Below are 23,331 nucleotides of genomic sequence, written 5' to 3'. Positions count from 1 at the left end.
GACATGATTTATCATTAATAAACTACATACTTTCTTAAGGTCAATGCTATTTCTTTTTTCCCCCACCAACTCACTCACTACCACTAAAGAAATGGTTTTTATTAATATTTTTTTTTCATTATCAAGGTGTGAGTTATAGAAAGAATTATCAACTAAACAAAGATTGACCACCCACCTTATGCCCAGCTATCATCACTCGATCACCGAGCTTTATTCCGATTGAGGCCAGTTTTATCCTGGCTTTATCAGAAAGAGCAGGAGGGGTCTGCACTTGGAATCTTAAAGGCAGGGAGCTGGGCTGTGGCAAAGCCTCTCTTAGTAAGGTCCGCACTTCTTTGGCCAGGGAGGCAGCATCTGGCATCTCTAAGGGTATGTCAAGGGGCTCAGGAACAACATCAGCTGGGTATTGGCCTTTGTCATCCTGTAATATAAGAACCCAGAGGATCTGATGTATAATTTATTACAGGAATATGTTCAACTATAGAGATTAAAATGTGCATTCAGGAAATCCATGATTAATGATTGAATTTGGATCATGTCAGAAAAAATATAAATGACTGGAGAGATGCAAGCCTAGCAAACATCATTATTATTCAATGCAATGTTGTAAGAAAGTTTTTTTTTTTTTTTTTTGATCACTTGCATATAGTATGGAAGATGAAGCCGAATTCCCTCAATGGAGCTCCTTCATGCTGTACACATGTTGTTATTAGCTGGAAGACACAGGCACAGGGGATTTTAGACAGTGTGTTCCAGAGAAGTTACTACAGCACTACTCCATAAATCCTCCGGTACATGATCACATTACTCCGTGGTCTGCTGTTGATTTTACAAGACTTATGTCAGCACAAGTAGTCGTAAAAAAAACTGTCTGCACTTTCTTACATGTGTTCATGTTATTTCGCCTATCGCTGATAATAGAAGAAGTGCATTAACAAATTCTGCCCATTGTTCAGAAAAGTAAACATGTGTTTTAGTCAATAAATAATATGACAAAAGACAAACAGTATGTAGTGCTAACAAGCTGCTCTATTATCCTCTTTTCATCTGAATGGCATACATTGCCATCGATAAAAAAAGCAGCACACAACAAGCTAAACGTTTGTGACTTGTATGCATTGGTTTCAACAACTAGAATTACAAATCATTTTGTGATAAGAAAACTATTTGAGAACTTTGCACTGTATTACTTTTTATATTATTCCTATGGAGGCAATAACTTGTTTTCTAAAGAAGAATCTTGGCTTGCTATTGGCTAGGCAAATAAAAAAAAGTAACAAAATATCCTGTTATTGGATTGCAATTTTTTTGTCTTCGGAGTAAAATGCTTTAAGAACTTTGAGTATCATGGTTAATAGCACATGTCCTTAGCAAAGGGCCTTTTCACTTACAGTGTGTTTGTTGTGTCTGCTGTGTTCTTTACCAAGAGTTTGTGTACAGCATTGATCATGGCAATAAAAGGAACATTTTTTTGGATGTGTTCACTTTTTAATTTTGGTCTTGTGCTGAACAACAACGCAACAGAGAAACCTTAATCCATTCTATTAAGAGCCACTGGTAGTATACTCAAATATATACAGTGGTACCGGTACTTACGAAATTAATTCGCTCGGAAGTCGTTTCAAAACGTGAATTGTTCGTAAGTAGAAGCACATTTCACATGTAAATAGCCAAGTATGTTCCAAGCCCCCTGCCAAAAATAAGCATTCAAAGTACATAACCTAAAGAATAATAGAAATTAGGTTAATTTAGCTTTGGTGTTGGGCGAGTATGCAAAGAGAAGGGTGAATGACAAGCAAAAGGCATCGTGGGGGACAGAAGTAAGGGCAAATATTTGACAGCTGAGAGAAAACATATGTACAAATGTACCCACACACAACACTTAATTCCACTAAAGTTTCTTGGGGCTTTTGGTGAGTAAAGATGAACAAACCTGCACAAAACAAAAAATACTCACGTAAAAGTTGTACCGTCCTAATGTGTGCTAGCGTGTGACAGCGTGCAACAGCGCTAACATGATTTGGTGACAATCGAGTGTCATGCATCATGGGTAAAAATTGACGTCCCTCCTAACGAATGTGATGCCAGGAAGATGTTACAGTGAAGAAAATAAAACAACACCCTGCTATATTGCAAGTTGTCTCACTTAGAAATCATGGAGGGGTCTGAAATTTTCATCGTAGGTGCATGTCCACTGTGAGAAAGATAATCTAAAAAGAAAAATCTGCATGTTAACTGTATTTTAAGATCAGTGTTGAGATCCTTGGTGGTAAAACATTCATGTATAACATGAATCGGTTTTAGCAAACCATTTCCTGTGCAGCATGTGGCTTTATCTGCATTTGTGATTTATTAACGAATATTAAAATAACTGGGCTGTAACGTTTTGCGAACCTATGCAAATTGTGCTGTCAGTAAAGGGCAGACCAGAATTTTCCCATTTTACATTGCATTGTAAAATAAATACATTAATTAATTAATTATATATACAGTGAAGAAAATAAGTATTTGAACACCCTGCTATATTGCAAGTTCTCCCACTTAGAAATCATGGAGGGGGTCTGAAATTTTCATCAAAGGTGCCTTTCCACTGTGAGAGAGGGAATCTTAAAAGAAATATCCAGAAATCACAATGTATGATTTTTTTTAACGATTTATTTGTCTGATACAGCTGTAAATGAGTATTTGAACACCTGAGAAAACCAATGTTAATATTTGGTACAGTAGCCTTTGTTTGCAATTATAGAGATCAAACATTTCCTGTCGTGTCGTTTTTCACCAGGTTTGCACACACTGCAGGAGGGATTTTGGCCAACTCCTCCACACCGATCTTCTCTAGATCAGACAGGTTTCTGGGATGTCGCTGAGAAACACGGAGTTTCAGCTCCCTCCAAAGATTATCTATTGGGTTTAGGTCTGGAGACTGGCGAGGCCACGCCAGAACCTTGATATGCTTCTTATGGAGCCACTCCTTGGTTTTCCTGGCCGTGTGCTTCAGGCCATTGTCATGTTGAAAGACTCAGCCACGACCCATCTTCAATGCTCTGACCGAGCGAAAGAGGTTATTCTCCAAAATCTCACAAAACATGGCCGCGGTCATCCTCTCCTTAATACAGTGCAGTTGTCCTGTTCCATGTGCTGAAAAACACCCCCAAAGCATGACGCTACCACCGCCATGCTTCACAGTAGAGATGGTGTTCTTGGGATGGAACTCATCATTTGTCTTCCTCCAAACACGGTTAGTGGAATTATGAGCAAAAATTTCAATTTTGGTCTCATCTGACCACAAAACCTTCTCCCATGACTCCTCTGTATCATCCAAATGGTTATTGGCAAACTTAAGACAGGCCTTGACATGTGCTGGTTTTAGCAGGGTAACCTTCCATGTCATGCATGATTTCAAACCATGACGTCTTAGTGTATTACCAACAGTCACCTTGGAAAAAGTGTTCCCAGCTCTTTTCAGGTCATTGGCCAAGTCCTGTCATGTCGTCCTGGGTTGATTCCTCACCTTTCTAAGGATCACTGAGACCCCACGAGGTTATATGTTGCATGGGGCTCCACTCCGATTGACAATGACCATCAAGTTTAGCTTCTTCCATTTTCTAATGATTGCTCCAACAGGGGACCTTTTTTCAGAAAGCTGATTGGCAATTTCTCCGTAGCCCTTTCCAGTCGTGTGGAGTTGTACAATTTTGTCTCTGGTGTCTTTGGACAGTCCTCGGTCGAGGCCATGTTACAAGTTTAAGTCTTACTGATTGTATGGGGTGGACAGGTGTCTTTACGCAGCTAACGACCTCACACAGGTGCATCTGATTAAGGATAATACATGGAGTGCAGGTGGACTTTTAAAGGCAGACTAACTGGTTTTTGAGGGTCAGAATTCTAGCTGATAGACAGGTGTTGAAATACTTATTTGCAGCTGTCGCACACAATTTTAAAAAAATCATACATTGTGATTTCTGGATTTTTCTTTTTAGATTATATCTCTCAAATGAAAATTTCAGACCCCTCCATGATTTCTAAGTGGGAGAACTTGCGATATAGCAGGGTGTTCAAATACTTATTTTCTTCACCGTATTAAACCATGTCAATTAAGAATGGAGTGTCACTTAAAATTATATTAAGTCAAGGTGAGCAAATACTTTTGGCAATATTTTGTATTTGGATTATTCCAGAGACCATGTTGGGACTTGGACTCTGGGAACAAAATTCTATTTGAATGCATACAAAAAGAGGATCATGATGGCATGAACACAGATGATTGGATAAATTGTTAAAATAATTTATAGGGTACGAGTCAGCTTGGTAATGAGGGTAAGAAGTACAGAGCAGTGAGAGGAGAAGTAAGGTAATTGGGTCACAACATTTTTGCTTTGCCCTCACATTGTGTAAGATGGTTGCCTTTTTCTTCCCTAAATTATAATTTTGTTTCTTATGACAGTGGGCTAATACCTGCAACTACCTACTATGCTTACCATATATCTATCCATCTATTTCAAGATGTTAAAAGAGCATTTCCCACATAAACCTTGCTCACATGGATTTTGAGGTTTGTATCAAGAACTAAAAAAAAGGTTGCGCCTTTGAAAAAGAAACAATTTAGCACAAAGGGCTTTAGTGACACCCAGTGGAGAGTCAGTCCATGGTTCATGATAATAATTACAATTTTTAATACAAATAAATTCCAAAATAGAGTAATTATCAACCTTTCGCTTGCATCCATCAAAGCTAAACGATACATGAGGAAAATATGCTAAAAATCACTTTATGTTCCATGTTGCAATAACTCTCAGACGTTGTCATTATACCAGCAAGACAACACAACAAAATAAATTTGACGAGGGAAAAAAAAAAAAAATCTATAAAAAGTTTTATTTCCTCCAGTAAGACACCAATACCTATGAAAACAACATCCAATAATAAAAGAACATAAAAATAAACACCATCCTGCTCAGACCTTGTGTACAGACAAAAAAAAAAACAAATCAAACGTCATTTTGCAAAAAATACCTTCTGGCAGTGTGTTATGAAAATTCTGTTGCCTGGCATTCAATGAATCCAACCTTCAGAACTTTTGCTACCTGTTATTTTAAACAAACTGAAAGCAAAAACTGCCATGGTCTCTGTTTTAGTTTAGATTCGATGAAGCTTTGTTTCATGTTTGGCTTTGTGGTATTTTTCATGTCGTGTGCTCATTAACCCTCTACCTTGTGTCAATCAATCACGTCCCTCCAACCACTCACGTCTTGTCCAGTTGTTCCTTGTTGTCTTGTCACTTTGTTTGTATTTAATTCCCTGTTTTTTTCCCCAAATGTAGTTTGTCTTAGTTCACATTTCCATATCCCGTCATGTTAATAAGTGGTCAGTATTTTTCTGGATTTATTTTTATTACTTTGGCTCTCTGACTGAGCCTGGTAATAACTTTCGAAAAAAATGCTTGAAAGTGAAAAGGGGAAAATTTAAAGACTTATGCCATGAGTCTCAGCAACAGAAATGGTAAGCAGAGAAAATACAGAGGATCAGAATTTTTTTTTTTTAAATAGATTTTTAGCGTAGACTTTAAGCGTTAGAAAGCCCACAAAGGCCATCAAATTGGGCTAACACTTCCACTTTCCATGAACCTCCCATTATGACAATGACTCCACACACCGCTCAGATAACACAGTACCTGAGAAATACTTCTGTATGCGTTGGAGTACCCATAAGGAACTTTGATTGAAACTCTAAGGGGATACCTGAACATTGCTATCTCTAAATATCAGCTGCATTCATTCTCAAATGAGAGAATAATTATACAAAAAAAATAATAACAATGGCAGATAATCCCCCTGACTACCAAAAAGAGAGAATGCTGTACTCGCGTTGTAAAAGTGCTTCTGAAAATTACAGAGCTAAAAACAAATGTATTTATTTATTATTTTTACTTCCCACATTGTAAAACCATGCATGGAAGATTCTTTGAAGAGTGGACCCTAATTTGTAGCGCGAGTTGAATGGTTTATGAATGGTTATGTTGTTGAATAGGTGTGGGCGTAAATTCAACTTCACTGCTGCTACCCTAATGAGGATAAGCAGTATAGAATTATTTATGCATGTCTTTGCAATTTGGAGGCACACTGATGAAAAGAAAATGTAATTCAGATGATTTCATCAAAAGGCTGTAAGAGTTTTTATTTTATTTTTTTAAGTATCAATACTTGGGCAGCCCACCTTGATCCGTGAACAGTGTAAAAAAAAAAAAGATGAATGGACATGGATTCTAGATGTGGTGTACTGATATAATACAAGAACAAAAGAAGATTCTGAGAGAAGATGTCGCTTACTTTGAAAGCAGGATTGGCTCCCAGCTCCAAGAGACATGAGACAGCCGATGTACACAAGTTAGATGCCGCAATGTGGAGGGCGGTGCCAAAGTCAAAGTCACTACAGGTCGCGTCAATGTCTTAGAGAGGAGAAAAAAAGAAATCTGAGGATTTTATTAGGCTTTCATACAGTATTTCTTGACTCATCAACTTATTTCAAGTCACCATAAATTCAAACCGTGAAATGAAAAATAGTTTGTTGTGCCTCAACTAATGTTTAGATAGGCTCTAGTTGCAGAGGGTTACTTTAAAATTGCTTTCTTTGATCGTACGGATGATTGCCAGCACTTTTATTCAAATGATACCAGTGTTAGTATTCACTCTGAAGTACAGAACTCACCAATACTGATACAACTAGTACTTTTGATACATGAAGTTAAAATTAACAGAGAGAGTTAATTGTGACCAAAAACCTCTTTCTTTCTTTCTGAAGCAAGATTTGCCCACGCGTCAAACTTCTGCAGTGCGGCAACAACTACTGACGAGGACTTACTCAGTTGTACTATTTTGCCTTAAAGATCAGTGACTGTATCAGGAGCTTTCAGGAGTACCCAATACATTGAAATAAAGCTGGTATTGGCCTGATATTGATGCCTGGCATCAGTACTCGCCAATCCCTATTTTTATCACAAACTAGGAGAAATGCTTCAAATGTTTGCTTTAGTGAATGATGTACATAATTCTTGTTGAAAAAAATCAGGTTGACTGTCAGTAAAAATAAATCTGTACCTTATAGCTAAGACTAGTGTATAAGTGGGTAACCAATTTGGAGTTGAGCCACATCAGGATCGTTTAACCTTGTCAAAAGTTTTTCCTCAAATGCCAATGTAATTACCTCCCGCAAAACAGGCAGTTGTACAGTATGTAAATACTTTTTTTTTTTTTTTTTTTAACCACCAACTACAGCTGTCATTGTTTAAAAAAACAAAATTAAAAAACAGTGGACGACACAACAGACTGCAGTACACGTTTTTAATTAAAAAAAAATAAAGGAATAACTCAATTAACTATAATTATTGCCTGTTTTTGATTGGATTTATAGGATAGATGGGGCGGGACAGTGAAGCAACTTGTAAAGCGTTGGCCTCACATTTCTGAGGACCCGGGTTCGATACCGGCCCCGCCGGTATGGAGTTTGCATGATCTTGCCGTGCCTGCGTGGGTTTTCTCCGGGCACTCTGGTTTCCTCCCACATCCCAAAAATATGGAACATTAATTGGACACTCTAAATTGCCCCTCGGTGTGATTGTGAGTGCGGCTGTTTGTCTCTATGTGCCCTGCGATTGGCTGGCAACCAGTTCAGGGTGTACCCTGCCTCCTGCCCTTTGACAGCTGGGATAGGCTCCAGGACTCCCTGGGACCCTCGTGAGGACAAGTGGCAAAGAAAATGGATGGATGGATTGTTGGACTAAAATTTGGTAAAAAGTTGAAACCAGGGATTCTCCATGATGAGTAACTCACATTTGTTTGGCCTTGACTTTATGGCAAATTATTTTCCTGATGCAAACTACCCATTTTGTGTATATGTATAATATGTGTACAGACAAACAGTTGAAATGAGAAGTTTAAATCCACTATATAAAAAGACGTGCACCTTTTTCCTCACTGTCTGACAGGAAATCAGACTGAACCTTTTCTATATTGGGTCAAGACAAATTATTGAAACTATTTATATTTGGTAAATGAATAATGATGGGTTTTTTTCCCCCAGACAATTCATCCTTGCTTTCTTTCAATTAAGACTCCATGCATTTCATTAGTATTTGATACCGCTCCCTTGAAAACTATTTCTGCATCAAATGTTTTGGATATCCTTCCACAAACTTTTCACAATAATGAAGAATTTTGACCAATTCCTTCCCACAGAACTGATGTAACAGAGCCAAGTTTGTAGGCCACCTTGCTCACACATTATTTCAGCTCTGCCCATAAATTTGCAATAGGATCGAAATTAGGGGTTTGCATTGACCACTCAAACATTTTAGACTTTGGAATCCAAAAACCACTTATTTTATAGAATGCTTGTCCGCGTCATTGTCCATTTGGAAGACACATTTAGAGTACAATTTTAACTTCCTGGCTAATGTATGAAGATGTTCCTTCAGTGGTTCCACATAATATTTCCTTATGATGCTATTTATTTTGTGAAGTGTACCAGTCCCTCCTTTGGCAATACAACCCCACATTTTTGTCATCTAATTTATGTTCTCGTTCTTGGACCTTGATTATTTTGCACATCATTGATATTGTAGATTCAATTAGAACTTTATATTGTACATACCATAGTTTTATTGAGCTTTTTGTATTGATATTATTTGTAGAACCACATTCCCTAGAGCTGGGGTGTCAAACTACTTTTTGTCACGGGCCATATTGTACTGTAGTTACAGTTTCCCTCAGAGGGCCGTTATGACTGCGAAACCATGAAAATCTTTCATCGCCTCATTATATTTACACACAAAATCTATGAGGTAGTTTTGGAATTTTTCAACCATTTTTCATGTTTGATAGCACAAAAATGCTTACAATATCTCATCATGAGCATATATAATATATGACAATTTGAAATTTGGGTCCAAGAATCATGAAAGTTGTCACATGATTTGTCTTCGCGGGCCACATAAAATCATGCTATGGGCAAGATATGGCCTTCTGGCCTTGAGTTTGACACCTGCGCCCGAGAGTAGCGTAATTTCTGTCCTCTGTATGGTACGCATACTGAAGAATTGATTCTATTGGTACTCCGGTTTCCTCCCACATCCCAAAAACATGCAACATTAATTGGACACTCTAAATTGCCCCTAGGAGTTAATGTGAGTGCAACTGTTGTCTATCCCTATGTGCCCTGCATTTGGCTGGAAACAAGTTCAGGGTGTAGCCGCCTCCTGCCCGAAAATAGCTGGGATATGCTCCAGCAATCTGCCGACCCTTGTGAGGATAAGCGGCTCAAAAAATGGATGAATGGATGTGTTTTGTTATCACAGAACTTTAGGTCTAAGAAGAATGCCATTTCAGGTATGATGTATGTCATGTATGATTAACACATCTGACTCGAGGGTGGACCCAAATGCAAGACTCTGGTGACAGGCAAGCAGTAAGGTGAAAGTCTTTACTCGTCCCAGAATCGGTAACCGGGGAGTCAGTCAGCACAAACAGCAGGAACTGTAGCGACAGGCTTACAGGGTAGGTCGGGAGACAGGCGTTGGTCGGTACACGGGAGGTTGGTGTCAGGAATGTGAAAGTGCGGGAACGAGGCATGCGCGGTGACGATCTGGCGAAGACCAGTCGTCCCCTGGGTCCTATAAGTACAGGGGTTAATCAGCGGGGATGAGGCACAGGTGCACGCCTCCTAATTAGCGCCTCCCCCACCCCCTTAATGGCCAGCTCCAGACGGCCCAGGGGCTTCAGGATGGGCCGCGTGGAAGTCTCTGATGAGGTTGGGGTCAACAATGAAGCGGAAGGGGATCCAAGAACGCTCCTCTGGACCATATCCCTCCCAATCCACCAGGTACTGGACCCCCCTACCTCTGGGAAGAGAAGACAGCAGACGGCGCACAGAGTACACAGGACCACCGTCTACCATGCGGGGAGGCGGAGGAGGCTTGACCGGAGGAACCAGTGGTGACGGACAGGTTGGACGGAGCCTGCTCTCATGGAAGGTGGGGTGGACCCTCATCGACCTGGGGACCTTTAATGAGACGGCGACAGGGTTGATGACCTTGCTGACGGGGAACGGACCAACGAACCTGGGAGCAACCTTGCGCGATTCCGTCCGCAGCGGAAGATCCTATGTGGACAGCCACACATGTTGTCCCACCTTGAACGCCAGTGCCCCTCTCCTCTTGAGATCCGCTGCAGACTTGTAGGAGCTGCCCATGTGCACCAGCGTCTTACGCGCTATGTCCCAGGTCCGCTTGCAGCGTCTCACCACCGCCAGAGCGGATGGCACCACGGAGTCTGTGGCCACTGATGGAAACAGAGAGGGAGGATAACCATCCACTACATGGAAAGGAGCCATACCTGTGGAGGCAGAGGGCAGGGAGTTGTGAGCATACTCCACCCATCTGAGAGGATGGCTCCATGTGCTGTGGTCACAAGACGCCAAGCAGCGTAGGCCGGTCTCCAGGTCTGGGTTAATCCTCTCCATCTGGCCGTTGGACTCCGGGTGATGGCCTGACGTCAGGCCCGTATGCCCCGATGAGGGTGCAGAACTCCTTCCAAAAACGGGATACGAACGGTGGTCCCCTGTCTGAGACGATATCCACCGGCAGCCCGTGGTAGCGGACGACCTCATCCTTGGTGGATGGGATCCTCAGGGCCGGTACGAAATGGACCATCTTCGAGAAACGGTCCACGATGGAGAACACCACCGTATTCCTCTCGGAAGGAGGCAGCCCTGTGACGAAATCCACGGAGATATGTGACCAGGGACGAGAGGGAATTGGCAGTGGCTGCAACTCCCCCATTGGTCACAGGCAGGAAGTCTTCTTGGCCAAGCATACCGGGCACGCGTTAACTTATTCCCTCACGTCCCTACCCATGTATGGCCACCAGAACCGCTGCTCGACGACAGAGCGTGTCTTGGTCATGCCCGGGTGGCAGACAGTCTTGTTGGTGTGAGCCCAGTCAATGACGTCTCCCCGTAGTGACGGGACAACGAACAAGCGGCCGGGAGGACATCCGGCTGGACCCGGAGTGTCCCTCAAGGCCTCCTTCATTCGTGTCTCGATCTCCCAGGCAAAGCCAGACACGAAGCAGGCCTCCGGAAGGATTGGGACACTCACGGGCTCCGTCCGGTCCCCCTCGAGGATCCGCGAGAGTGCATCCGGCTTACCGTTCTTCAATTCTGGACGGAAGGACAGGGTAAACCGGAACCGCAAAAAAAAACAGTGCCTACCTGGCTTGGCGGGCATTCAGCCTCTTCACAGTCCTCAGGTACTCCAGGTTTTTATGGTCGGTGAGTACCACAATCGGCACTGCGACCCTTCCAACCAATGTCTCCACTCCTCCATAGCTGTCTTGACCGCCAGCAGTTCGCAATCACCCACACCGTAGTTCCACTCGGCCGGGGCCAGTCTCTTCGAAAGGAAGGCGCACGGGTGAATCCTTCCATCCTTCACGCACTTCTGGGAGAGGACCGCTCCTATTCCAGAATCTGATGCGTCCACCTCGACCACAAACTGCCGTTCCAGATCCGGGATAATGAGGATCGCTGCGGTGGTAAAACTTGCCTTGAGCCTGTCGAAGGCCTCTTGACAGATCCTGGTCCACTCGAAGGTGTTGCGGGGAGACGTGGGAGCGTGCAGAGGGGCAGCAATGGAGCTGAAGGTCCGGATGAACTTGTGGTATAAATTGCCGAACCCAATGAACCTCTGAACGTCCTTCTGACAAGAGGGAGTGGGCCATTGAAGAACCGCGTCCCGGGATCTATTCGAATCTGTCCCTCTTCCAGGATGAACCCCAGGAATGAAACGGAGGCTCGGTGGAACTCCCACTTCTCAACAGTCACATACAGCTGATGTTGCAGCAGCTGTTGAAGCACCTCTCTGACATGTTCGATGTGGGAGGTCAAGTCTGAGGAGAAAATCAGGATGTCGTCGAAGTATACGAAAATGTTTTTGTTCAGTTTCTCCCGGAGCACATCATTAATAAAGTTCTGGAATACAGCCGGTGCATTCGTCAGCCCAAACGGCATCACCAAGTACTCGTAATGGCCCGTGGGGGTATTGAATGCCGTCTTCCTTTCATCCCCCTCCCGGATGAGTTCCAGATGGTACGCAGTCCCTAAGTCCAGCTCAGTGAAGATCCGGGCCCCCTGAAGTAGTTTGAAATAAGTCGCGATCAGGGGAAGAGGGTACCTATTCTTTACGGTGATGTCGTTGAGCCCTCTATAGTTGATGCAGGGCCGTAGTGAGCTGTCCTTCTTCTTCACGAAGAAGAACCCTGCTCCAGCTGGTGAGGAAGACGGTCAGATGAGCGCTGCCGCCAGCGACTCCGACGTATTTTTTCCATGGATGGTGCTGCGGTCCTGTCAAAGAAAACAGCCTCCCTCGTGGGGGTGAGGTGCCGGGTAGGAGCTCAATGGCGCAATCGTACGGGCGGTGTGGCGCCAGGGATGTAGCTTTTGCCTCCGAAAAAACCTCCTTGAGGTCCAGATAACAGGAAGGCACGGCGGGTAGCTCCGGTACGGTACCTGGCTCTTCTATTTCAACGGGCGCAACTTGAATCCTCCCTTCCTCATGAGTCCCGAAACACCCCTTGCAGCAATCTTCGCCCCACGCCCGTATTTGGCCCGTGATCCAGTCGATATGCGGGTTGTGCTCCTTGAGCCACGGACTACCCAGGATGATATTGCTGCTCCGCGAGTTGAACACGGGGAAGCTAATTCTCTCCACGTGAGCGTCCGGAAACGGCATTCTGAAGGTTTGCGTGCAGAGCGTCACCCGACAGAGGGATTTACCATTTTCACTGCGTCTGAAAGGTTGCCGCACCAAACGCCTCAACCACGCGGGGGTTGATTAATTTTGCGTCAGAGCCTGAGTCGATGAACGCTGTGATGGAGCACACACAGCCCTCCGCACTTGGGGTGACTTGGAGTAGCGCCCGAATCGATTCCGCCGCGGTATATCGTACACTCACTGGCGTGGTGATCTTGAGGCCGGGACGCTTCGGTTTGACTGGGCAGTGGGCTATTAAGTGGACCGAGGGGCCGCAGTAGAAGCAGCATCCCTCCCATCGACATCGTAGGCGCTCCTCTACCGCCCCGTCGAGACCCTCCGCCTGCATGGGCTCCGTCGCGGGTGTGAGCGTCGGTGGCAGGGAAGGTGGCAGGACGGACGCCCCTGTCTCTCCTCCGACCAGCGCATCCATTTGTCCCTGCATAGTTAGTTTCTGGTCGATTTTGAGCGCCAGCGGGATGAGTGCATCCAATGAGGTAGGAAGATCCAAGGCGATGAGAAGGCTGCGGATCTGCGGGGAGAGCCCCTGGAAGAAGGCGTCGAGAGGGCGTCTTAGTTAGGCATAGTCGGACACCCGGCGCTGTCCCTGGTGTAACGTCATCAGCGATGCCGCTGCCTCACGTTGTGGCGCGGCGTACTGGAAGACCTGCATAATGGCGCAGACAAGGGCCGTCCAGGAGCGACACGTTTCCGAGTCGCAACTCCACTCTGCCGTGGCCCACGCCTCCACTCTTCCCGTCATGTGGGAGATGACGAAGGCGATCCGTGAGCGGTCCGTCGGGAAAGCGGAGGACTGTAGCTCGAAGTGGAGGTCACACTGAGCGAGGAAGGGTCTGACATTCCCAGAGTCGACAGAGAAACGTTCGGGTCAGGAGAGAGGTGTTACTCTGGTACGCTGAATCTCGCAGCGGGCGGGGTAGCCGGAGTAAGCTGGACTAGGGTAGCAGCTGGAATGGTCGCCACCAGCGTAGTAGTAGCAGCGCTAGCCTGAGAGGCTAGGCATGGCTCCAGCCAGGCACAGATCTCGAAGAGTCTCTGGTTTGTTACCTGGAGGGCCAGGCATCAGCCCTGGAATTGTAACGAGCGGCGGAAGGCTTTGAAGTCGGCTGTGTCCGTGTCTTGGCCAGATCATTCTGTCATAACCAGGAGTCGAGGGCGGCCCCAAATGCAAGACTCCAGTCACAGGCAACCAGTAAGGAGAAAGTCTTTATTCGTTCCAGAGTCAGTAACCGGGGAGTCAGTCAGCACAAACAGCAGGAAAAGTAGTGACAGGCTTACAGGGTAGGTCGGGAGACAGGTGTTGGACGGTACAGGGGAGGTTGGCGTCAGGAATGCGGAAGTGCGAGAACGAGGCATGCGAGGCGACGATCTGGCGAAGACCAGTCGTCCCCTGGGTCCTATAAATACAGAGGTTAATCAGCGGGGATGAGGCGCAGGTGCGCGCCTCCTAATTAGCCCCGGTGTGCTGGGACCCGCTCAGCCAGGGCTGGAACGGCAGGACCATGATACTGACAAAGTTACTTGAAACTCCAGTTATTACTTGCACTTTATAGTGTAGTGCAGGGGTGCTCAATGCGATTGCAATCGACCGGCGTGCCCAAAAAAAAAAAAACATCAGCTAATGTTCCCTCTTAACTGCGCAATTGTGCACCGCTGATGCAGTCTCTTCACAGATATTCTGTGTTGCGCACACAAAAAAAAAATCCAACGTAAATTGAAAGTATAACATACAACTCTTCAGTTTGTGGCATTTTGCAATGTGATTCTTTTTCCTAGTTTACCTTACACCCGCACCCCATCCCCACTCTCAAAGACGTGCACTCATAATTACAAATGTTACAGTACTTACGCAGCCCATCAATGTGTTTTATAATGACGTCTACCACCACTGCTTTAGTTTGCAACAGTCTGGGAAACGTAGAGCAAAGATGAGCTAGACATGCTTCTTATGTTTACTTTCAATATTAATGGAGAAAGTTAAGAAAAGAAATGCTGTTGTTTTAAGATGCAATGACTGTCAGACTTTGTGAATATATCGAAGAAAAAGTGGTTAAACTGGATGAGTTTTTCTTCTTTACGAGTGGGAAAGGTCTGGTCTGAAGCCAGCCAAAGTAGAAAGTGCAGGATCAGATGGTGTGTAATTTTAAAATTCCACCCTGGCACAGCCTGATCCAGGATGAAAGCAGAGAATACATATATGTGCGTTCATCTGAGATGACACGCTGTGGCGAGCCCGAAAGGGACAAGCCGAAAGATACTTACTTACTATATATATTTATATAGAGTATAATATATCACATAACATTAATAACATAACATTGGGAGCATCATCAACCCCCCCGTCGTCGGTAGCTCACGAGAGGCTGGCTGCTTGAAAAGTAGATCTTGGGGTAAAAGAGTCTGTCCACCCCTGGTGTAGTGCATTCCTATCGCCACATCAGATTTAGTGTCTGAACTTTTTTTTTTCTCCAAGTTATTTTGGAAGTGGAGGGGGTATTCTACCTGACAGCAACAATATATAAAATGACTAAATATTGCCACTAACAGGATATAGTGCATTCCTTTTTCCAGACAGTTATACAGTGAATTTTGTCTCCACTTCTGCCACTGACATCACTTCAAGACATGGGGGCGAGTGGGGTGGGGGCGCCCCCAACATAGCTTAATATTACTGCCAGTTTCATTTTCTTGACCAAAGAATAAATGAAATCAACTTGTTAGTGAAATGACCATTAGGCCTCTATTAAAAAAAAAATGGCGCAACAAGCCTCTGCTTACCTCCAGGCTGAGAGGCCTGCAATACAACGCAAATAAGCTGGGGAACGTCAAAGTATGCAGCGTAATGCAGAGCCCTCATGTTTGTCCAACGGGAGCGCTGGCTAGGATCAGCTCCCAGGGAAAGAAGGTGGTGGGCGAAACCAGCAGCTGTATCTGCATCACCTAAACAGAACAATGATATAAACCATGTGTTGATTGTAAGATCCTTGTACTGTATTTTGTAGAAATACTAGTGAGTGCCATGCCATACTGGGTTATATTCACATTAAGTCCTGACAAAAAGCCAAACTTTTAATATTCTCTTCACTGACCAATCCCCGGGGCACCAGCCTTGCAGCAGTAGTGCAGAAGGCTCATGTCTGTCAGACCATCTCGGTCATTCACGCCACAACCTCTGTTAAGAATCTGTGCAAAAAATAAATATACATTTGAGACCATATAAGTCTATGAACAAAACAGGCAAAAAGATCACGCATAATTATAACATTTTGATGAGCACCAATTTTTTTGGCTAGACCCAAAACCAACCATGCAACGAAGCAAATAAAATGGCAATTGACTGAGACTTGACTTAGATTTTGTCTAAAAACTGTGTATGAGTATCATATACTGACATCAAAACAAGGCACAGTTCCTCAAGGGATTCAGTTAATAAATAAAGAAAGCAGATATGACTCGGGCCCATCATTTACATGAATCCGGACAGTGGTATAAAAAGGATTGAAAAATAAACACCCAGCACTGGTGGTCTTTTGAGAACCCAGCTAAAATTGTTATGTGCAACTCTGCAAATAAGCATGAGGAAACAGCTGCTGCTTTAACCCTTTGGATGAGTGTTTGCTTATAGACTTTTACCAAGTGATCAATATCTAGAAGACAAACAGAAGTACACAGTGCAGTAAGCTTTGCGGTTCTATATGCATGTCTAACACAGTGGGTAAAAGGATTGTAATATTACCTCATTGCCAATCAGATCAATGTTCTTCTGAACCTGGGGAACCCATTGCCTAAGGATAGCAAACAGTTCCGGTATGGTGGTGTTAGGGTCTTGTAGAACTTCTCTGCACTGCGGCTCGCTGGGATCAAAGAAGGAGAATTCTGGCCATGGTGGGTGGAAGAAAACAAACATGGAAATAATAAGAATCACTTGTGCTTTATCCACCACCCCGACCCCATTGGTTCTTATGAATACAAATGGGTGGAGAGCAGTCTCGATGGCAATGATTGGATCAAAATCAAGTCGTCATATGGATTTCGCATTGACTGAACATGTCAAGCCCTAAGGAAGGCCCACTTTCCCAGAGGCTTCTACCTGCAACGCTTCACCTAATTAAATTAAGTCTCATATTGTTATAATGTTGCCAATTTGCCATCCATTGCACTCTGGAAGAGGCATTCAAGTTCCTGCATCTATAGTCCCTTTTCAAGGCTTCTTCCTTTTTTCACTTTCCCTTGATTGGCTAGGACATTTAGACCAGCCGATATTGTCTTTTTCAACTGTAAAGCCATTTGGAGACACTGTAATGAAAGACTATACAAACAAATCTGATTCCACTCGCTCTCTTAAGGCAGCTTTTTGAGCAACAAAATCCCTAATAACCGACACCGGAGACTTTGAAACTAAATGTTAGTGGACCTTTCTGGACCCTTTTTCATCTAAAAGCAGCCCTTCTCCTGTACTGCTGATAGTGTTCTAAAAGTTTCCATGAAAGTGCACTTAGAGTACAAAACGAAGGTCAGCAGGTCTGAGCTCCACTTAAAATTTTCCTTTTTGTTATTAATTCGGCAATGTTGCGACTTTATTGCTTATCCCATCAGGGGTCGAGCGCGTCACTCATATAATTTGTTTGGCATACTGTAAGTCTATTCGGGGATTTAACTTTTTGACACTAACCACTCATTTTTGTACATATCTATATGGATATGTTAAACCTCATCTAGATGTGCATGGCTACTATACATTATTTTATTTATTATTACAGTACCTGAAACACATCAAGAAAACGTCATGCATTTGCTAGGGAAATCTCATTTATACTTTATTTGTGAAATTTCGTATTGATCTTCTACAACAAAGTATTTGATTTCTCAGTCAATTTTGAGTGCTTTTTTTCCCACATTTTGTCAATTCAGTTTTTATAACGGGTAACGTTACTCTATTTTATTATTGTTATATTATTTTTTGTCTTTTATTTATTCCGTCTACAGGAATGTAAACTAATTAGTGATTGTGAACCTGTAAACTTTCCAATGCAAGCAGTGCATTCATGTGTTTTCTCACCGCAGTCATTAGGCATTGGTGCAGATGCCACCTGGTGGATGACTGGCCGCTGATGGAGAGAGAGTGTAGTGAGGCAGTCGAGGGCAGCATCTTCCTCCACAGGCTGTAAAACATCCTCCTTTGTCATCTCCCTCTCCGGGCTCGTGGCTGAAACGATATTAGAAGCCCTATTCTTAGAAACTAAATGGGTCTCATCTCAAGAAAGCAGAGACAACACCATTGGCACAGTGAAATTTCTCCATTTAATGTTTCAAGAAGAATAACGTGACTTTGAGGCTGATTTTAGTAGAATGGTTATGGTACTAACGTTTTGTACAAACTCCCAGCAAAGTCACTTTGTTAGAAAGTTACCTTGGAAGGATTGCTATATGCTTATGTAGAAAAACTGCATAATATGACCACATGTGGAAGACCAGAGAATTGAATAGGGAGCCATAGTGAATAATTATAGAAAAGATCCAGGTTAAATATGTTTTTGAAAAATTATTCATCTTAAAAGGCAAAGGAGGTGAGAAAGAAGTAGGACGTAGCACTGAAAGAAGACACACAGGCCAAAATCCGGGAGACAGAACACACATCTTCCCAACCAATACATCTTTGAATCCATCTTCTTTCCCACTTAAATCTATACAAGTAAGATGGTCAAGCTATGTTCAATCAAGAGCCAATAATAACATGCATAACAAACATCCAAGAAAGTTGCTTCCTCTAAAACACCGTGTGTACCGGGCAACAACATTACTTGTCCCACTGATTAAACGCCGCTAATCCCCTGATTGCCTGCTCTACTTACACCCTGCTCTCTTTCAAGACCTAAATGTCTTTTTTCCACTGATGCTCAATGTCTGACATGGCCCTGTATTGTGCACTGTGACCCTGCCGCCAATTCATGTCGCTGGTCAACCACAATGCAGCGAATGAGGCCTTGTCGTATGACCGCGTTAACAAACAGTGTACCAGAGTGGAGATGGTCATAGTCTAAATGCTTCAACTTGGGCATCATTGCACGGAAAGTCTTTAAACCTTGCCGAAGCAGATCTCAGATGACAACTACACTGCACTATTCAAAAGCGATTTTACAGGCACAGTTGTTGTCTACGTGCACAAACAATAAAACTCAATTATTACCCAAAAGGTTCAGCTGAACAGTTCTGATAAAACATGATAAAAACATTGACTCTTAGTTCCACCCACTCAATTACTCTTAATCTCGTCCTGAGTATAGGTACCTTTATCATTTTAATGCATCAGCATGCGTGCGCAAGAAGAAAAAAAAATAAACTGAGACATTTCCATCCCTGAAGGGAAGGGAGCAGACTTTTGTTGTCATTATTTTGTACTCGAAAGCGTATCGTTCGATGTCCTGTCAAACGTCATACGCTTTCACGATATAGCGGGCTAGCATGATTTCAGATACCGGTTAAACCTGAATGATGGAAGTGGTGCCTCGAGGCAAGAAAGTAGAAATAGTCCAGAACCACTTTTATCTTTTATCCAGTCTATTCATGCATAACGAGAAAAGCGAGAATAATTTCATCTCGTTTCAAATCGTACTTGAGCGTCGAGCTTTGATATTGGTCCAATCGTTCAAAAAGACTGATATAAAACACGTGCGGAGCAGATAACTCACGCCGAATTATACATAAATGCTGTGTAAAATATTTTTAAAGTTTTACCTTATCACAGTGGCCTGGCTCATATGAAATATCTCGCACTGGAAATTCCATCAATCCCACATCCCGTCAGTAAGCGATACTACTAAGGAACATCCGAGTTTTTATGTCGGGTTTCAAAATAAAAGCATTTAGTTTGGCATTTAACAACAATAGTACTGATATTTTAATTTTTTTTTTAAAGGGACACATGTTTAATTCGAGGATTAAGTTTCGTATTTCTGATAATTCGTTTTATCACGAAACTTTTTGAAGGTACACTAATGTCTAAATAGAGGATTCTTCTTCTTTTCCTTTCGGCTTGTCCCGTTAGGGGTCGCCACAGCGAATCATCTTTTTCCATCTTAGCCTATCTCCTGCATCTTCCTCTCTAACCCCAACTGCCCTCATGTCTTCATGTCTTCCCTCACCACATCCATAAACCTTCTCTTTGGTCTTCCTCTCGCTCTTTTGCCTGGCTGCTCCATCCTGAGCACACTTCCACCAATATACTCACTCTCTCGCCTCTGAACATGTCCAAACCATCGAAGTCTGCTCTCTCGAATCTTGTCTCCAAAACATCCAACTTTTGCTGTCCCTCTAATGAGCTCATTTCTAATCCTATCCAACCTGCTCACTCCGAGCGAGAACCTCAACATCTTCATTTCTGCTACCTGGAGTTCTGCTTCGTGTTGTTTCTTCAGTGCCACCGTCTCTAATCCGTACATCATGGCCGGCCTCACCACTGTTTTGTGAACTTTGCCCTTCATCCTAGCAGAGACTCTTCTGTCACATAACACACCAGACACCTTCCGCCAGCTGTTCCAACCTGCTTAGACCCGTTTCTTCACTTCCTTACCACACTCAGCGTTGCTCTGGATCGTTGACCCTAAATATTTTAAGTCGTCCACCCTAGCTATCTCTTCTCCCTGTAGCCTCACTCTTCCCCCTGCACCTTTCTCATTCACGCACATATATTCTGTTTTACTTCGGCTAATCTTCATTCCTCTGCTTTCCAGTGCATGTCTCCATCTTTCTAATTGTTCCTCTGCTTGCTCCCTGCTTTCACTGCATATCACAATATCATCTGCGAACATCATGGTCCAAGGGGATTCCAGTCAAACCTCATCTGTCAGCCTATCCATTACCACTGCAAACAGGAAGGGGCTCAGAGCTGATCCCTGATGCAGTCCCACCTCCACCTTAAATTCTTCTGTCACACCTAAGGCACACCTCACCATTGTTCTCCTGCCATCATACATGTCCTGTACTGTTTTAACATACTTCTCTGCCACACCAGACTTACGCATGCAGTGCCACAGTTCCTCTCTAAATAGAGGATTAGGTTTAGTTTAGTTTAGGTTTAGTATTTCTGATAATTTGTTTTATAACAAAATGTGTCACAAATCTGTAGTTCTGAATTGTTAAACACTATCAACAATAGCCCATCTAATTAGGGTGATTTAGCAAGTGTCATTTTGATGTTTACCATGCTGAATTTCGATTTTCAAACCATGGGAGGATATATACTCAAGTTAGATATGGAATACTTGCTGGAGAATGAGTTTTTATAAATGTTATCAAATTAGCATGTGTAAACAGTATATTACCCCTGAGTCAGAAGGGTATCTCACCTAATAAGAATAAGAAAAATAATAATGCATTTTATTTTCGGCACCTTTAACATCACCCTACAAGGTTAAAAGAACAATTTGGGAAAAATATCAGAAATACAAAAAAAACAATAAGATACAGTAATCTATGTAATGTATAATGAGCACAAAAATACAGCAATCTATATTGCAAGAATAAATAGAAAATACAGTTGTTATGACGAAGCCTGTTGTAAAGAATATGCATGTTTAAAAATATGTATTTTGAGCAATGATTTAAATGTGATAAGAGTCTAAATTCCCTGTCAGTGAAAGTGAGTTTCAATGGCAGGGGGGCTGAGCGATTGAAGGCTCTTGATCAAATGGGTGCCTGGTGGAAAAACTTGAAGATGGATGACGACCTAAGAGAACAGGTCAGTCTGTTGATGTGGTGAAGATTAGGGAGGTACACAGGAACAAAGCCATTGATGGCTTTGAATGTGAGGAGGATCGTGTACTGTATGAAAAGTAGTGTGTAATGGGTAGCCAGTGGAGTTGCTGTGATGTGGCTTTTATGAGGGGATCATATAAAAATTCAGGAGGCATAGTTTTCAACCAGTGTCAATTTACAGATAGATTTGTTTAGTAGCAGGCCAGTGAGAAGTGAGTTGCAGTAAACAAGACCGAGTATTACGAGTGAAAGAATAATCGTGGAAGTGTTTTTGGGGTGAGGGATGGATGGATGGATGGATGGATGGATGGATGGATGGAGAGGAGGTAAAAGTCTGACTTAAATGAAAGAGTACTATCAAGGATGACGCTTAGACTCTTAAGTCTCTTCTGTGTGGAGGGTAAAACTGAGTATTTGTCAATCTAATGAGAAAAGTTTTTTTTTTTTTTGAGAGGATGGATTTTGTGCCAGTAGTTGACCGTTTGGGAAATTTAATGGCAAGCTAGGAACAGATTTCCCCTAAACAGTTTGTGAACAAAGTGGGTGGACGGACGGAGATAGGTTGGGTGGAAAACTAGACCTGGGTGTCATCCATGTAGAAAATAATGTTTCTGAAAGATTAGACCAAGTGAAAGAATGTAGATTAAGAAAGGAATTACACCAAGGACAGAGCCGTAGGGATCACCAGAGCAAGGGGAAAGGGAGGGACAATCAGATTTGAAGGATGCTAATCTGATGAACTGAGTGCAGTCAGAAAGATGTGAAGTGAACAGACCAAAATCTGTTGATGTTTGAGGGTGATATTGTGTCAAAGGCTGAAGTAAGTCCAGGATAATAAGCATGGAAAGCTGTCGTCAATGAGCAGTCGTTAGGATGTCATTGATATTTTATTTCTGTGGTGTGGAATGGGCTGCAATCGTCCATATGTTATTATCGGAAAGGTGAACATAGATCTGTGAAACAACAGTTATTTCATGGATTTTGGAAATCAGTGGGAGATTGTAGATCAGATGGAGGTTGTTGAAGTTGTTGGGGTCAGGACCAGGTTTCTTGAGGAGTGGAAAAAGTGCGGCAGATTTTCGAGATGAAGGTGCAGTACCAGATGTGAGATAGAAATGAACAAAGGCGGTTATCAAACTTTGACAAGCCATGCTGCGAGAGGATCGAGTTGACAAGTGGATGGTTTGGATTCGTTAATTATGTTTTGTACAATACTTGAAACTGGAAAGTGGACAGATGGTGGTTTACTTGCAAATTAATGTCATGCGAAAGCTGGGCCTGTTTAATTGAAGATAACCGTTCTATACTCTCAGGAAAAGGTGGAGATGCGTGTTAATTGTACTATCTGCCATCTAGTGGAAGAGCATTTGATCGTTCTGCATTATAACTCTATGGTATAAAAGGATGGGAAAAAATATGCATTTGTTGTGGTAAATAACTATGACCAATTCCCAGGTAACTGGAATTGGATAATTTCCAACAGCACACGAGATAAGCTCTCACAGTAGTTGGAAATCATGATAAAGCACAAGGTGTATCTCTGTCAATTTGGAATTATGGAATGCAAGGAGGCGGCACGGTGGATGACTGGTTAATGTGTCTGACTCACAGTTCTGGGACCAGGGTTGAAATCTTCATCCCCGCCTATGTGGACTTTCCATGTTCTCCTTGTGCCTTTGTGGTTTTCTCTGGGTACTCGGGTTTCCTCCAAAATCCCCAAAACATGTTTATTGACGACTCTCTATTGCCTATTG

The 23,331-nt window shown here is 43.1% G+C and overlaps 1 protein-coding gene across 4 annotated transcripts in view; it reads right to left on the bottom strand.

Moving 5' to 3' along the window:
* LOC133513383 (CAP-Gly domain-containing linker protein 4-like) overlaps positions 1 to 19,662 on the bottom strand; it is a 54,752-nt gene extending 35,090 nt beyond the window's left edge. Inside the window, exons 1-7 of one of the 4 annotated variants that reach the window (XM_061844128.1) lie at positions 19,559 to 19,662; positions 17,883 to 18,029; positions 16,560 to 16,699; positions 15,913 to 16,006; positions 15,602 to 15,763; positions 6,327 to 6,445; positions 176 to 421 (exon numbers count right to left, since the gene is read on the bottom strand). In XM_061844128.1, coding sequence (XP_061700112.1) covers positions 176 to 421; positions 6,327 to 6,445; positions 15,602 to 15,763; positions 15,913 to 16,006; positions 16,560 to 16,699; positions 17,883 to 18,009 — 888 coding nt within the window. In that variant the 5' untranslated portion in view covers positions 18,010 to 18,029; positions 19,559 to 19,662. Of the gene's footprint in view, positions 1 to 175; positions 422 to 6,326; positions 6,446 to 15,601; positions 15,764 to 15,912; positions 16,007 to 16,559; positions 16,700 to 17,882; positions 18,030 to 19,111; positions 19,443 to 19,558 lie in introns of those variants that run through there. The other 3 variants (XM_061844127.1, XM_061844129.1, XM_061844130.1) reach the window with 3 other exon arrangements.
* Between the last annotated feature and the right edge of the window lie 3,669 nt (positions 19,663 to 23,331).

This window comes from Syngnathoides biaculeatus, chromosome 15 (assembly GCF_019802595.1).
Source record: "Syngnathoides biaculeatus isolate LvHL_M chromosome 15, ASM1980259v1, whole genome shotgun sequence".
Classification (NCBI taxonomy): Eukaryota; Metazoa; Chordata; class Actinopteri; order Syngnathiformes; family Syngnathidae; genus Syngnathoides; species Syngnathoides biaculeatus.
Note: the sequence above shows the minus strand (reverse complement) of the source record. Positions and strands in the feature narration are given on the sequence as shown.